Source organism: Oncorhynchus mykiss, chromosome 8 (assembly GCF_057628025.1).
Source record: "Oncorhynchus mykiss isolate SJ-2025 chromosome 8, ASM5762802v1, whole genome shotgun sequence".
NCBI lineage: Eukaryota > Metazoa > Chordata > Actinopteri > Salmoniformes > Salmonidae > Oncorhynchus > Oncorhynchus mykiss.
The window spans coordinates 22,603,427-22,618,897 of NC_143029.1; the positions used below are offsets into that span (position 1 = coordinate 22,603,427).

Below are 15,471 nucleotides of genomic sequence, written 5' to 3' on the forward strand. Positions count from 1 at the left end.
ATACGGAGACTTGATTACACACAGGTGGATTGTATGTATCATCATTAGTCATTTAGGTCAACATTGGATCATTCAGAGATCCTCACTGAACTTCTGGAGAGAGTTTGCTGCACTGAAAGTAAAGGGGCTGAATAATTTTGCACGCCCAATTTTTCCGTTTTTGATTTGTTAAAAAAGTTTGAAATATCCAATAAATGTCGTTCCACTTCATGATTGTGTCCCACTTGTTGTTGATTCTTCACAAAAAAATACAGTTTTATATCTTTATGTTTGAAGCCTGAAATGTGGCAAAAGGTTGCAAAGTTCAAGGGGGCCGAATACTTTCGCAAGGCACTGTAGATTTGATTCCGTGTCCCAGGGAACTGCTAGCCAGTAGAGGGCTTTGTTATGTGATTAAGGGACCTGGTGATGGAAAATGGTAACTTTAAGTAATTCTCTCCTATGAATCACCATTTTGGCATGTCAGACCTTGGCTACACACAGTTTACTCATATCAAGCCACAACAGAATTTAACCTGTCTAGGACTGGGGTTCCGCTCACCAACAGCCAATGAAATTGCAGGACGCCAAATACAAATCAACAGAAATCTCATAAATCGAATTTCTCAAACATACAAGTACAGTGCCTTGCGAAAGTATTCGGCCCCCTTGAACTTTGCGACCTTTTGCCACATTTCAGGCTTCAAACATAAAGATATAAAACTGTATTTTTTTGTGAAGAATCAACAACAAGTGGGACACAATCATGAAGTGGAACAACATTTATTGGATATTTCAAACTTTTTTAACAAATCAAAAACTGAAAAATTGGGCGTGCAAAATTATTCAGCCCCCTTAAGTTAATACTTTGTAGCGCCACCTTTTGCTGCGATTACAGCTGTAAGTCGCTTGGGGTATGTCTCTATCAGTTTTGCACATCGAGAGACTGACATTTTTTCCCATTCCTCCTTGCAAAACAGCTCGAGCTCAGTGAGGTTGGATGGTGAGCATTTGTGAACAGCAGTTTTCAGTTCTTTCCACAGATTCTCGATTGGATTCAGGTCTGGACTTTGACTTGGCCATTCTAACACCTGGATATGTTTATTTTTGAACCATTCCATTGTAGATTTTGCTTTATGTTTTGGATCATTGTCTTGTTGGAAGACAAATCTCCGTCCCAGTCTCAGGTCTTTTGCAGACTCCATCAGGTTTTCTTCCAGAATGGTCCTGTATTTGGCTCCATCCATCTTCCCATCAATTTTAACCATCTTCCCTGTCCCTGCTGAAGAAAAGCAGGCCCAAACCATGATGCTGCCACCACCATGTTTGACAGTGGGGATGGTGTGTTCAGGGTGATGAGCTGTGTTGCTTTTACGCCAAACATAACGTTTTGCATTGTTGCCAAAAATTTCAATTTTGGTTTCATCTGACCAGAGCACCTTCTTCCACATGTTTGGTGTGTCTCCCAGGTGGCTTGTGGCAAACTTTAAATGACACTTTTTATGGATATCTTTAAGAAATGGCTTTCTTCTTGCCACTCTTCCATAAAGATTTGTGCAAATACGACTGATTGTTGTCCTATGGACAGAGTCTCCCACCTCAGCTGTAGATCTCTGCAGTTCATCCAGAGTGATCATGGGCCTCTTGGCTGCATCTCTGATCAGTCTTCTCCTTGTATGAGCTGAAAGTTTAGAGGGACGGCCAGGTCTTGGTAGATTTGCAGTGGTCTGATACTCCTTCCATTTCAATATTATCGCTTGCACAGTGCTCCTTGGGATGTTTACAGCTTGGGAAATCTTTTTGTATCCAAATCCGGCTTTAAACTTCTTCACAACAGTATCTCGGACCTGCCTGGTGTGTTCCTTGTTCTTCATGATGCTCTCTGCGCTTTTAACGGACCTCTGAGACTATCACAGTGCAGGTGCATTTATACGGAGACTTGATTACACACAGGTGGATTGTATTTATCATCATTAGTCATTTAGGTCAACATTGGATCATTCAGAGATCCTCACTGAACTTCTGGAGAGAGTTTGCTGCACTGAAAGTAAAGGGGCTGAATAATTTTGCACGCCCAATTTTTAAGTTTTTGATTTGTTAAAAAAGTTTGAAATATCCAATAAATGTCGTTCCACTTCATGATTGTGTCCCACTTGTTGTTGATTCTTCACAAAAAAATACAGTTTTATATCTTTATGTTTGAAGCCTGAAATGTGGCAAAAGGTCGCAAAGTTCAAGGGGGCCAAATACTTTCGCAAGGCACTGTATTAGGCACCATATTAAAGATAGAATTCTCGTTAATCCAGATACAGTGTCTGATTTCAAAAATGCTTTACAGCGAAAGCTTCGCAAATGATTATGTTAGGTCACCACCAACTCACAGAACAACCCAGCCATTTTACCAGCCAAAGAAAGGAGTCACAAAAAGCACAAATAGAGATAAAATGAATCACTAACCTCTGATGATCTTCATCAGATGACACTCATAGGACTTCATGTTACACAATACATGTATGTTTTGTTCGGTAAAGTTCATATTTATATTCAAAAATCCTATTTTACATTGGCGTGTTACGTTTAGTAGTTCCAAAACATGCAGTGATATTGCAGAGAGACACATGAATTCACAGAAATACTCATTATAAATGTTGATTAAAATACAACTATTATACATGGAACTTTAGATACACTTCTCCTTAATGCAACCACTGTGTCAGATTTCAAAAACACTTTACGGAAAAAGAATAATCTGAGAACGGCGCTCAGAGCTCAAACCAGCCAGAGAAATATCTGCCATGTTGGGTAGTCAACATTATTTATAAATAGCATTATAAATATTCACTTACCTTTGATGATCTTCATCAGAATGCACTCCCAGGAATCGCAGTTCCACAATAAATGCTTGTTTTGTTCGATAATGTCCATCATTTATGTCCATTTATGTCCAATAGCTTCTTTTGTTAGGGCATTTGGTAAACAAATTCAAAAGAGCAATCTGGTCCATTCGGACGAAACATTCAAAAAGTTATATTACAGGTCAAAGAAACTTGTCAAACTAAGTATAGACTCAATCTTTAGGATGTTTTTATCATAAAAGTTCAATAATGTTCCAACCGGAGAATTCCATTGTCTGTAGAAAAGAAATGGAACGAGAGCTACCTCTCAAGTGAAAGCGCGTGACTGAAAACGAGCCTGTAGGCAGACCCCTTAGTCAAACAGTTCCCATCCGGCCACCCTTCACATGAGCAGCCTGAAACAACGTTCTAAAGACGGTTAACATCTAATGGAAGCCTTAGGAAGTGCAAATAACCCATATCCCACTGTGTATTCGATAGGGGTGAGTTCAAAAACTACAAACCTCAGATTTCCCATTTCCTGTTTGGATTTTTGTCTCAGGTTTTCGCCTGCCATATGAGTTCTGTTATAATCACAGACATCATTCAAACAGTTTTAGAAACTTCAGAGTGTTTTCTATCCAATACTAATAATAATATGTATATATTAGCATCTGGGACTGAGTAGGAGGCAGTTCACTCTGGGCATGCTATTCATCCAAAAGTGAAAATGCTGCCCCCTATCCCAAACAAGATAAGGTGCATCGGAGGCAGCCATCCACATACCGTATCACCAGGAAGAATAGCTGACAAAACACTGCATCCTGGACAGAAATATCAGAGGAATAGACTTAAGACACAGCATAGGCCAGGCTCTGACAGGCTATCACCACATCAGCACTCTCACTCGCTCTCTGTCATAATACGCTCCTGGTAAAGTCATTACGTGTAGGATCTCTCACAGAGGCATCTCTGTGATATGTACTCTCAAATCCACAAAGTGATGATGTTGACCACCCACTGGTGAGGAAAAAGCGCTTTGAGGTAATAGAAATCTCAGCCTCAGTCACAATCAACCCGAGGCAAATCTGTCTAGGCTTTGCTGGATGGTGATGTTTCTTTTGGCTACGGGCGGAGCCGGTCTGCTGCAGCCTGTGAGCCTCCCACAGGGCTATACCAGTAAGTGGAATTAGGATGGTGGCCTCCCCATCCCTGATGTCCATTACAGAACAGCAAACCTTGCAGTCCCCAATCTGACAAATGTAAAGAGACGGGCCATGATGAGCAATATTGTGGGACTCCAATAAGAAGAAACCGAGGTCTAATGGCTTTTTATAACACAATTACAGAAGAGGAGCCATATCCCATCTCCCCCTGCTACAGAATCAGCTTCAAACTTACCATAACTAATATGGAAGAAGGTGGAAGAAGTATTTTGTGCCCTACTTGCAATTATAACTCAATTTGGGCTGTGTGGATTACCATGGTCTTCCCCCGTTTCCACAGCAATTTGGTGAGCCCCTCTCATAGTCTCCAGTGAGGGACATAAAACAATCAATTTGACTCATGGCCATGAAATCTGTTTACGTTTCACAAAGCAGTTTTAAGAAAATTGAATTATTATAATCTCAGCCGTTTTTCAGATATTATTTATGCAGTTTGCAGTGGTGGTGCACAAGCAGAGCACCATTTCAATCAGGATGAATATTGACAGTTTCAGAAATTATAATCAGCATGCAAGGAAAGATGGACAGTTTGGAAGGTTGAGGCAAGACAAACAGCCAGCCAGCCTATTGACAAATTGGTAGAAAAATTGATAGACAGGTAGATGGATTGATCACCAGAATTCTCTCATTTCTCTATTGTAGCTGTACTAGATGGCCAGAGTCATGACTGTGCTCTGTGTCTGACACCCGTGCTACGGGAACACATAGACTCTCAGACTGTACTCAATAACTATGCCACTCACCCCTATCTCCATGGCCTCTCCTCTCTCACCTCCTGGATGGTCTATGGATTTGTGTGTGTAAAACAGAGAGAAAAAGAGGAGAGCTTTATATGAAGAGAAAAAGAGAGCGAATGAGAAAAAGACAGCAGAACTGAGGAATACAGAGAGAAGAGACAGAGTCACAGAGAGACAGCGAGAGAAAGACAACACTTACTGTTGTTTTCCGATATGCCAGTTAAGTGTTTACTTGACTCTGTGGCTGAGTCACAGTGACACAGGCACAGGCATATAACAACAGCAGTGGAGGCTGCTGAGGGGAGGATGGCTAATAATAAATGGCTGAGCGGAGTCAATGGAATGGTATCAAACACATGGTTTCCAGCCATTATTATGAGCCTGACTCCCCTCAGCAGCCTCTACTGAACAGCTATGATGATACAATACTTTCTGGAGAAATGCTTCATGGCTCAGCCATCCTCAACGGGAGCTTGTACCATCACAGAGAGAAAAGCTTTTGTTTCACACAAGTCTCCAGTCACACAACTTGATAAAACCCCATCTGTGATAGTAATGGGGGCACTGGAGAGGGTTTCTCAGGGCCCATAAAGTGTGCTGAACACATCTAGGGCTCAGACTGGGGGGGGGTGTCAGCTGATGTCTGCTTGTACTCTCATTTGATGTGCAGAGATTTGGGACTTCATTTTTGATGTCTGGGTGCTCCGCTGTGGCATGCGCTGAGCAGATATGTCACAGAGGGCTTTGCTGCCACGCCGCCCTGAGATGGGCTGTCTTGATGTCTACAGTTATTGGCTTTTTCCTCCCCTCCTGACAACTCCTCGGCTCCAAGCCTGGTGGTATTTGAAGTTCCCTGACCTCACATACAGCCAGGCTGGAGATAACAGCTGTACATCAACTTTGGGGAGACCAGTAGCTACACCTCTGAAGATAGCAGACACCTGACAGGAAATGTCACGCTACTTTTACTCAACAAAGTAACAAACAAATTGTATACATGGTGTTCGACTGGCAAATTGTGCTAAAACAATAATATATGCACACCGTATACTATTTCAATATCAAGGCAGTAGAATGTGAATGTATATCACCTGAGTGTGCGTGACACCAGTAATCTTGCACTAACACCTGAATTAGAAGTAAGCAGTCACATTTGTATTCATTCTGTATCAACTGCTTTGCAGGGCAGACAAGTTCAGAGATATTGAATAAGAGTGTGGAGTTGTAAATGCGCCTCTAATGCTGTTCTTGTATGTCGTGACACACACTAAACCACCTCGACCGGAACTGTAATACCTTGGAAATGGGAATCTAATAAACACTGTTGGAAAGCAGGCTGCATGATAGTTGAACCTGCTAAATGTGTCTCCTCAACAGAGACATTACCCCTGCTCTTCCTCTGAAAACAAATAAAGGCTGGCTCTCCGTTGGGATCAATGTGGATCAATGGCAGACTCATTCTGTGTCCTCATTCCTATTCCCCCAGGCAGTACGGGTCGAATGACTTGGGAGTATGCATCAGCCTCCCTCCTACACCTCCTCTTCTCTCCTCTCCTCTCGCTCTGCAACTCTCCGGTGTTACTTCTGAACGGAGCAGGCGAAGAGAGTAGATGCTTTAAAAAAGACAAGCAAATGTTCTAACCCTCCCTACTGGGGGTGATAGAAATAAACAAATATATTAATGAATATTCAGAATAGCCTCCACTCGGTGTAAAATAGCCTTGTCTGCGTCCCATTTGAGAGAGAGGCCCTCTTTAGAGGCAGGTCCCTCAGATGCTGTATTGAATCAGTTCTGGGGGAGCACTGTCATTATCATACATCATTGTGAGAAGTGAGAGGGCAAGCGAGATATCCCCTCGGCGAAACTGAAACAAAAACTCTTGCCTGCCTTCCATTAGGCTCCTCATTAAATCACTGGTTGTTTGTGCTGGGCAGAGCACATGGTGTCTAGAGCACATGGTGTCCAGAGCACATGGTGTCTAGTGTGACACCTCATTTATGAAAATCCATCACACACACATAGATAGAGATATTAGCTGCTTAGCATACCCTATACCCACTCACCCTAAGAAAGTAGTTGCAAAGGTAAGCTCATGTTCATGAACAACATTGACCCATGTACAGCGTAGCATTTATAAACATTATATTAATCCAGTGAAAGGCCTTGCGACTTTGACCATACCCGAGGTGTCTGATGCTCAGAGGTATTATTGTAGAACCGTAAGGAAGTAAACATGATTATTGGTTGGGAGAGGGAGACGGGGGATGTGCAGGGAGCGCCATGCAGAGGCTGGTGTCCTCTCAGAACCAGCTGAACGGTGCGTGTACATTGGGTTGGCTCTCTGGAGGGACATGAAAGAGGCTTCAGACCTGGAATAGAAATCAAAGACGCCTGTCTGTAGCATCACCACGCCTACCCCCATGGCTACACAGTACGTACACCTACTTACTAAATCCATAAGTGGATGCAGAAACCCACCTCTTGTTTATAGCCAGGCAGGGTCACAGTGAGTGGTATGTCTCCAGCATTTAGACAGACAGCCTGGAGGAGACAAGCAGATGTGAAGATTCAGAAGGGTGTCCTGAGGTGGTCTTTGATGGAAAAAGTTCATCAGGCTTTGCATATTTCACCAAGACAAAATAACATGGTAGTTAGTTATTCCCTCTGACCACATTGTCTACCACCATCATCTATGAAACACAGAGAATTACAACAATAGGCAGTATAGATTTTAGCATCTTTTATAAGAGTTGTTTTTTTGGCAATTGAAATCTTATAGGAGAAAGAAGCAACCAAAAATAAAACAATTCCAAAATGAAAGTCCAATAAGCCCCAGAAATGAATAATGGAAAGCAACAGATACAATGTAAGAGATATAAACTTTATAGATCTCATGGAGGAAAGACACAATGCACTGAGTTAATTTCTGTATAAGACACACTGCCACAGAAAAGATCTGAAACCAAACTGGAGTACACATTGTACAGGCGTTTGTGACCTCACTTCCCGGTCTGCTCTGTCAGAGGAAGGACGTGACAACGACAATCAGTCTGGAGTTGAAGCGTGTGAAAAGTTGCAATATTCCTCTTTTGACAACAATGACGACAACATCGACACAGTCCAACTCACTGACATGGAGAGAGCTGAACCAACCAGAGTTCTGAATCATCTTCAATAGCCAAGACCATCACCTCTGGAGAACGGTCCTGGTGTTGCATATTTCATAATAAATTACTCTGTAGAGATTTCACGTATCGTTCGGACAATCTGACTGACTGAACAGGCTGGTTACAAAAAGGCAGTTCTTTTCACTTGCATATGGGAGGGAGATTTGTCCCAAACCCACACCACTCAAGTCTCTTCTGTGTGTGTGTGTGTGTGTGCGTGCGTGTGTGTGTGCCTGTGTGTGTGTGTGTGTGTGTGTGTGTGTGTGTGTGTGTGTGTGTGTGTGTGTGTGTGTGTGTGTGTGTGTGGTGGTGGTGGGGGGGGGTTCACAGCCTCTCAATGTCCCTGTACTTCTTCCTCAGGATGGAGACCTGGTCCTTGAAAAGCACAGGGTCCAGTCTCATCTGGGAGTGCAGCAGAGGCATGAACCCAAACCAGCCGCTGAATGAGTTCATACAGGTCTGTCTCTGGGAAAAGTGGTCCGGATCGGCCCACCGGGACGTCTTAGAACCCTGTGTACAGACAGAGGAAATATGTCAGTTCAGCACGCCAACCATAAGACTCACTGACTGCTTCAGTGTAAAAGCAGAAACTTATATTGGGAGGAGGATGGTACATTAGAGCTGTGTTGCCTGAAGCAGCTCATATCTACTCTATACATACACACAAAACAAACTACATCTAACAAAGGTTGTATTTTTCTGCCTTTTAACTCCCATTCAACTGATAAAGTGTTGGCCAAAATCTCCATAATCTCCACCAAACTTCCCCATGTTCCCAACAAACTTCCCCACTTTCCTGTGTGATCTTGTGCAGGGCAACACATCTTACAGTCCTGACTGCAGTGGAACAAATGTCCTGGAAAGGGAAAGGGCCTGAAGATACTATGTATGGAAAGAGATGGGAGTAAATCCAGCACTGGTACGCTGCTGCCTACACAATTAAGACGATCATATGGCCGATAGTGCCGAGTCATCGTGCTGCCGGAAGCTGGGCCATCAATCAGACCTGCCGTGGGCCGGCCCCGGCCCAGCCCACACACGCACACCGAAACGGGGAATCACAGAGGGAGACTGTCAGCATGCTGCAACCTCCTCCCTCCTCCTCCACCTCCACCTCTCTCTGGATGCTCCTGAGTGAACCGATCTGCAATCCTGCAGTCCCTCACCTCTCATGGCTGCAATTATAGGCCCATTTCAGACAACTTGAGAATGGGCCCTGTCCCAAGCACTGGATACCGGATATAAGCTTGTGGCTTCCATTGAAAGTGGCTGTTGGTGAATGATATATGCTGGGCAAACATGGTTTGACGGACGGCACCACACACACATACAGTTACCAAAGAAACATACTGTACCTGCTGCATCATGGTTTCCTTGTACTGCTTCTTCTGGGTGACTTTAATAGGTGGGAGCTTAGTGACAGCAGAAACCAGGAAGTTCATGAGGATGTCCTCACAGTTGGCCATCTGGTCCACCATGGTGAGAAGGCTGGTTGGCAAGTAGTGAGTGTACAGGTAGTGATAATACCTAGGAACACAGAGAGGAAGCGAGATGGATCCAGGAATTGAAAAAAAATGCAATGACAGTCTTTATGGAAACAGAAAATGTGTCGGTAAACTTTTAAAATGTTGACAAAACGAAATACGTTAGACAAGGTGGGATCATTTTGTGTTGGTAATACTAACGATGCAAGAAATGTTGGTGGAACTGCTTTTATGCGCAAATATCTATATAAAAACCATCATATTGGAGTCATGAGATAACATGTTGTGTGGTCCTCCCACTACGACTCATCCAGAAAGCATGCGGTTTATTAGGCTACAGATTAAATAAGTTATGATGAACTTCACAAGGTTATGAGCTTGATGCTCCTTTCAATAAATATAGATGGTTTTATTCTGGTGACATGATCATCGATGCTTGACTGCCGTTTGACCAATAAAATAATCTAGCTCTTTTGTCAATAATAACCTCTTCATGTAGGTAATACCCGCATTGTATCTGCCAGCTGTTGTCTCGAGAGCATGTGCCAATACCAGAGTGGGCATACTCGCTATATAATGCAAATAATTTTGTGAGAAAACCATCAGTAGAGTTGGAAATGGAAACCCATTTACTTTTTTTTATAGAATTTTAAAAACATACAATCTACCTGCAGTGAAGCCGCTCAACATTACATTACATTCAGTCATCCAGCAGACACTCCCTGTCAAGGATCTCTCCGGAACTTTCATCACGCACACCTGTCCCCTATTCCCACTGATTAGTATTTGTATGTATGCGCCCTTTGGTTTCCATGGGGCCGTCCATTATTGTTCAATGTCCGTTGGTGCGTGTGAGTACCTGTGCTGTGTGTTTTGGGATTTTGTGCCCTTGTGGATTGCGCAGATGATTAGGGGTCTCGTCCTGTGTGTTAATCATTGTGAGCGTGTGTATTTCTTACACGGCACGCCTTAACTTGGGGCGTAATAAAAAAAAATATTACGCATTCCTGCGCCTGTCTCCCGAATCATTGTTACCAGTGTGACACTCCCATTCAGAGCAACCCACAGGAGCAAACAGGGTCAAGTGCCCCGCCCAAAGGCAACAAGGACAGATCCTCCACCCATTAGAAACTGGGACCAGAACCAGCAACCTCTCGGTCACCGGCCCCAAGCTCCCAACCGCCAGGTCACCAACTATCCAAGATCCCCCAACCCCCACAGTTCCCCTCGAGAGCTGGCCCTCAACCATCCAAGACCCCTCGCCATCCCATCCCCCCCTAAGCCACGGTCCCCCTTCAACCCAACCACAACCACCACCCACCTAATGCGCCAACAACCAACAAAAAGAGAAAATCTAAAGAAAACAGAAAACAACAATGCAAAAAAAGGACCTGAAGGACAACAATAATCTAATCAGCAAGGCCAACTGAATACGATTGAGTGCACGTGTGGCACTATTTACATGTGTGTATGTGTCCGTGTGTATGGATGTGTATGCTCGTACAAGCGCTTACGTGGCATCAGCCTCAGGCAAACAGGCATTGGATGTAACATCGTTCATTTTCAGTGTCAGTTAAACTTATTTTTGTTTGGTTTATTTTGACTTTATTTTTGACTTTTATCTTTGACCGTTATTCTATCTCACCGCCCAGAAAGTTCACTTCCACTTGTCTCCAGTTCCACATCTTAACCCTCATCTTCCCTCAGCCCATCCCACCTATCTCTGCTGTCCACCCACTTCGGATTTCTACCAGCCATATATCTTTCAACTATGCTGTGATGTTTGATAAACAATTAGAATCTATCTAATCGAATATAAACCACAGATTGCGAGTTGAAGATAAATACTTTTACTAAGAGTATTAGTATATTAGTAATTCACTGACCAGGTCTCTCCAAATCTCCCAACAATGCTATTTCTATTGTCAATTTTATATTAATGTTCTGCTTTTTCAGCCATTCCTGAAACTGAGACCAGAAACAGGCTTCCTGAGGGCAATACCAGAACAAATGGTCTATTGATTCTGTATCCTCGCAACAAAATATGCAGAGCTGCGATGGTTGAATGCCCCAAATATTCAACACTTTGTTGGTGGCAAGAATTCAGTACAATCATTTTTGCTGAAAAGCAAGAAGTCTTGAATCTTGTGTCATTTTATACTGTATATCAACTCATTCACCCTTTTAACTTGTATTTTTTATTTGGTATTGGGAATTTAAATCTTGCACAGTCTTTTATCCACAACAAATCAATTTGATGGAAACATCTTTGGTGGGAAAATGCGCATATTGTTTTTATGCGGATTTTAGAATATTCGCATGAAAATCTGTTGTCAATTGGATGGAAACCTAGCTATAGACATACTGCATAGTATAATATTAATGCACAATATTGCAAATGGAAACAGCAGTGCCTAAAAGGAAATCAAATGTCCTTAATTCTATTTTCAGTGCCATTTCCTGAATGTTCACCATTTCTCTGGATAGTGCCATTGTCGTTTTCTATTCACTGAGTCACAGAATATGGGTGGTAATCTGTCTGGTGGATACATCTGGCAGAATGAGGGGAGTTAACCCCCCCCCAGAAGCCATCATAAGAGCCACCCTCCCCAGTGACCTCATCCACTTGCCTGACAACACCCAATTTCTCAGAGTAAGTTACTTCTCCCTACTTCGACCCTGATTGTGTCATGTCTCATTTCCCCATATGTTTATTAAGTTGGGGGCCCTGGCTGTATGGCTGACATAGGATCAACTGCATCACTTCTTGTCTGTGGTGACACATGGGCTTCAGTTAGGGGGTCACTCTGTTTATATCCAGAGGCTTCAGACTCATGCCTCATCTCCCCCAAGAAGACGAATTCCTGTTTTATTTTTCCCCCTCTCCTACTCCTCCTCCGGAGCCCCACTGGGCTCTTGGCCTCTGCGGCATCAGTGCCTTGCCCAACTGCCGAGCCGAGCGGTACATCACTGTCAGCCTAGTGAAGGTGAGGTGTCGCAGCCAAGGTCTGCCGTCAGCACCGTTTGTCTGTCTCATCCATGCAGGAAAGATGAGAACAAGACCCTTTGAGACAAACTGTGAGCCCAGGCTGGGCCTCTCCCTCTCTGCGAAGCTATTGATCTATGTGATGTTGTTATCAGTGATCTTGTCAACGTTTTCCTTTTTCTGATCTGACTATTATATTCAGCTTTGTTCATGTTGATACTTTTGGATAGGAAAAGTAGCAATCTAATCAATGACACGGATTTGTTAATTGCGTTGATCTGATAGAATTATTCTACACTTTCTACTGGTGAATATCTGGTAGAAACACTTGTCACTTGATTATTAGCACAAAGCCTCAGCAGACAGCCTGTTGAGAGCCTTGAGTCCTGAATAATAGAGGCATTTTGAAACCACACAATAGAACAATGAAAAATGACTAGGAGAGCTGTCTATCTGCAACTGCCCGGAAAGACATGACTTCAAATCTCTCATGAGAGGAAAAGACTTCCCAATTCAATTTGCTGCATGGCTTAATACTTTCTATTCATTTTGATGATGCATTGCATTTCACAATCAAATCTTTCACAGAAAAGGGAAGGAAAAAACATAATACTTTATTTCCTTTTCTATTAAAGCTTACATGCAACAAATGTCAGCGGTGTGAGGAAGTCAGATGAGTTTTCTAAATGGCACTTACTGTACTGAAGGAAGTAGACTACTCCTGAATAAAACATAATATGTGAACCAGTATTGCAGTCGGTCTGTGGCAACTTGTCTGCTGGTACAGAACAATACAAACCTGATCACACCCATCCGTGATAAGAGTAAGTGACAAGTGCAGGAGAAAGAGCTCACAGAGTTGCTGCTATGCAGTGGGAGGATGTTAACAGGCCCCAATATGTCTTAGGGCTTTTTATAGTCAACTCGCATGTGCTCAAAGTAAATTATGTCTTACCGCTTGTACAGTTTTTCTCCCTGCCATCTGCATCCCCTCCCTGAGCTAATATCATGGCCCCTACACCACTCATAGAGAGCAGGCAGGGGAAGTGACTGTACCTGTGATAGAATGCAGCCCCTGTGAGCACCATGGAGTACTCATTAGTCCACTTGGAGGTGTAGCCCCATCTTGATTTGCTGCCATCCCAGTAATGGCTGCGTGCTGGGTAGCCCACAATTCTGTCTGGGAAACTGTGCCAGACAATGAAGGCAAAGTCAACCTGCGGTTCAGAGGAAAGGAAAACATCTTAGAAAATCCCTTATAGACAGATTTACTTATGCATTAGATGAGCAACAACAACTGCAGTACAATGTAGCAAAAGAGTAGATGGAATTCCAAAATTATTCTTCTCAGGTACAAACAGTCACTCAGGTCAAGAGAATGTGAAGAACACCACATAGTATAATACACATGCTGACTCTACCTTGCTGTGGGCACAGCGCGACATTAATTTCCAAAATGCTACAGAGAGCAGAGCCTAAAAAATGTATAGTCCCTTAAAACAACCAAACATCTCTCAGCTTCTGTCATGATGTGTGCGCATAATTATGAAGGAATGAGACTACAAATCTGAGGAAAAGGTTGGAAACATCTCTCTTAATGTAGCCTTTGATTAATTGCTGTGTTAGCCATTACCTCAGCACAGGATTTATGATATCATGCAAATAATTTGCCTTCAGGAATTACGCTCCTATAATGCCCTGATTGTGCCTCGCATCATTTGTGACAGACTGTGATTTGGCCCATTCATAATGTGTCTTAGTTAATTATGGATTGGAAATAGGGAGGAAGAAAAATGACAGGCGCAGAGGGAGAATGCTACCGTATGCGTGCAGAAAGCCTTTCCAAGGGCAACATACATTGATCCCATGTAATACATAAGATGGTTTCTGAATATGGGTTCTGAGGAGTCTACAAACAGATCCATCACAAATCTCTACGGGCATATCATTTACCTGTGCCATTTGATATGATATGTTATTAAATTAGATAAAAGTATAGTCGTATAGGAAAGACAGACTCAGCATTTGGTTTCTAGTGTATACAGTAGTATGACTTCTCTAGTATGAACTGAAAGTAAAGTCAATTTCAGACATTGATAGATCTTGTTAAATGACCAAGATCATGTCCTAGTGCAGGTTTCCATGCAGTCATATCTACCCTTGATATGATATTCCACTGGATCCCTGGAGAACATTTGACAAGCTGACTGTTTTTACGGTTATATGTGCCCTGCTTTCTCATGGGCAGCCAGACAGTGTCATGATAGGAACATTCATATTCCACACCGCATTCTCTCTTAAAGCTTAATCATGTGATTAATGAGTTGAAACAATGCAATTATGAGTTATGTTCAGTCACTGTTCCATATAGTTATTGTAATATGAAAAGTCCCATTAAAAGTGCTATACTTGCTCACATTTCAGTTCGTTTCAATTAAAATGCTTTCAATGTTTAAAGGGCAATTATTGAGACAGATTATTAAGCAGATGAGGGATTTGCTGTGACTGGTTTTGGAATTTCCGACAGAGGGCTCTTCCTTTTTCCCCCCTGAAATATCCTCATAAAACTTTTGTAGCATTAGTTCTTTAATCTTGTACCACTATAAAATGTAAGTGGATCCTCTTGCAAGGCAGAGGTGAAATTGATTTGCTGCAATTAATAAAATATAAAATAGATGAATAATACATTGCAGGTCTCTTACACACAGAGACTCAGAATACACTAAGGATTGGGACTTTACTCACTGACATCTTCCGATTTGGATAGCTGTGGTCTGAAAGGTGAATATTGGCTATAAACCTTTTACATTTCACCTGCATGAAACATCTTAATTAAAGTCTTGTTGTGGCTCTTAACTTAATGCTAGCTTTTCCTACTAGCAATGACTCTGCTGATAACTACATTATTGAGAGAAAATGTACTTGCTACGACTGTGATTTGTGGTTGTCTCACCCAGTTATCTTAAGATGAATGCACACATTTGAAGTCGCTCTGCTAAGAGCTAAATGACTCAAATGTAAATGTCAAAATGTTAATGGAGGTAATGGATGGGGTGA

General features: G+C 42.5%; 1 protein-coding gene across 3 annotated transcripts in view; it reads right to left on the reverse strand.

The window, feature by feature from the left end:
• Positions 1 to 7,504: 7,504 nt before the first annotated feature.
• LOC110529611 (exostosin-1) overlaps positions 7,505 to 15,471 on the reverse strand; it is a 280,429-nt gene continuing 272,462 nt past the window's right edge. For all 3 annotated transcript variants that reach the window (XM_036985037.2, XM_036985039.2, XM_036985038.2), the window contains exons 10-12: positions 13,471 to 13,631; positions 9,300 to 9,471; positions 7,505 to 8,454 (exon numbers count right to left, since the gene is read on the reverse strand). In XM_036985037.2, the coding sequence (XP_036840932.1) occupies positions 8,269 to 8,454; positions 9,300 to 9,471; positions 13,471 to 13,631 (519 nt within the window). In that variant the 3' untranslated portion in view covers positions 7,505 to 8,268. The remainder of the gene's footprint in view (positions 8,455 to 9,299; positions 9,472 to 13,470; positions 13,632 to 15,471) is intronic.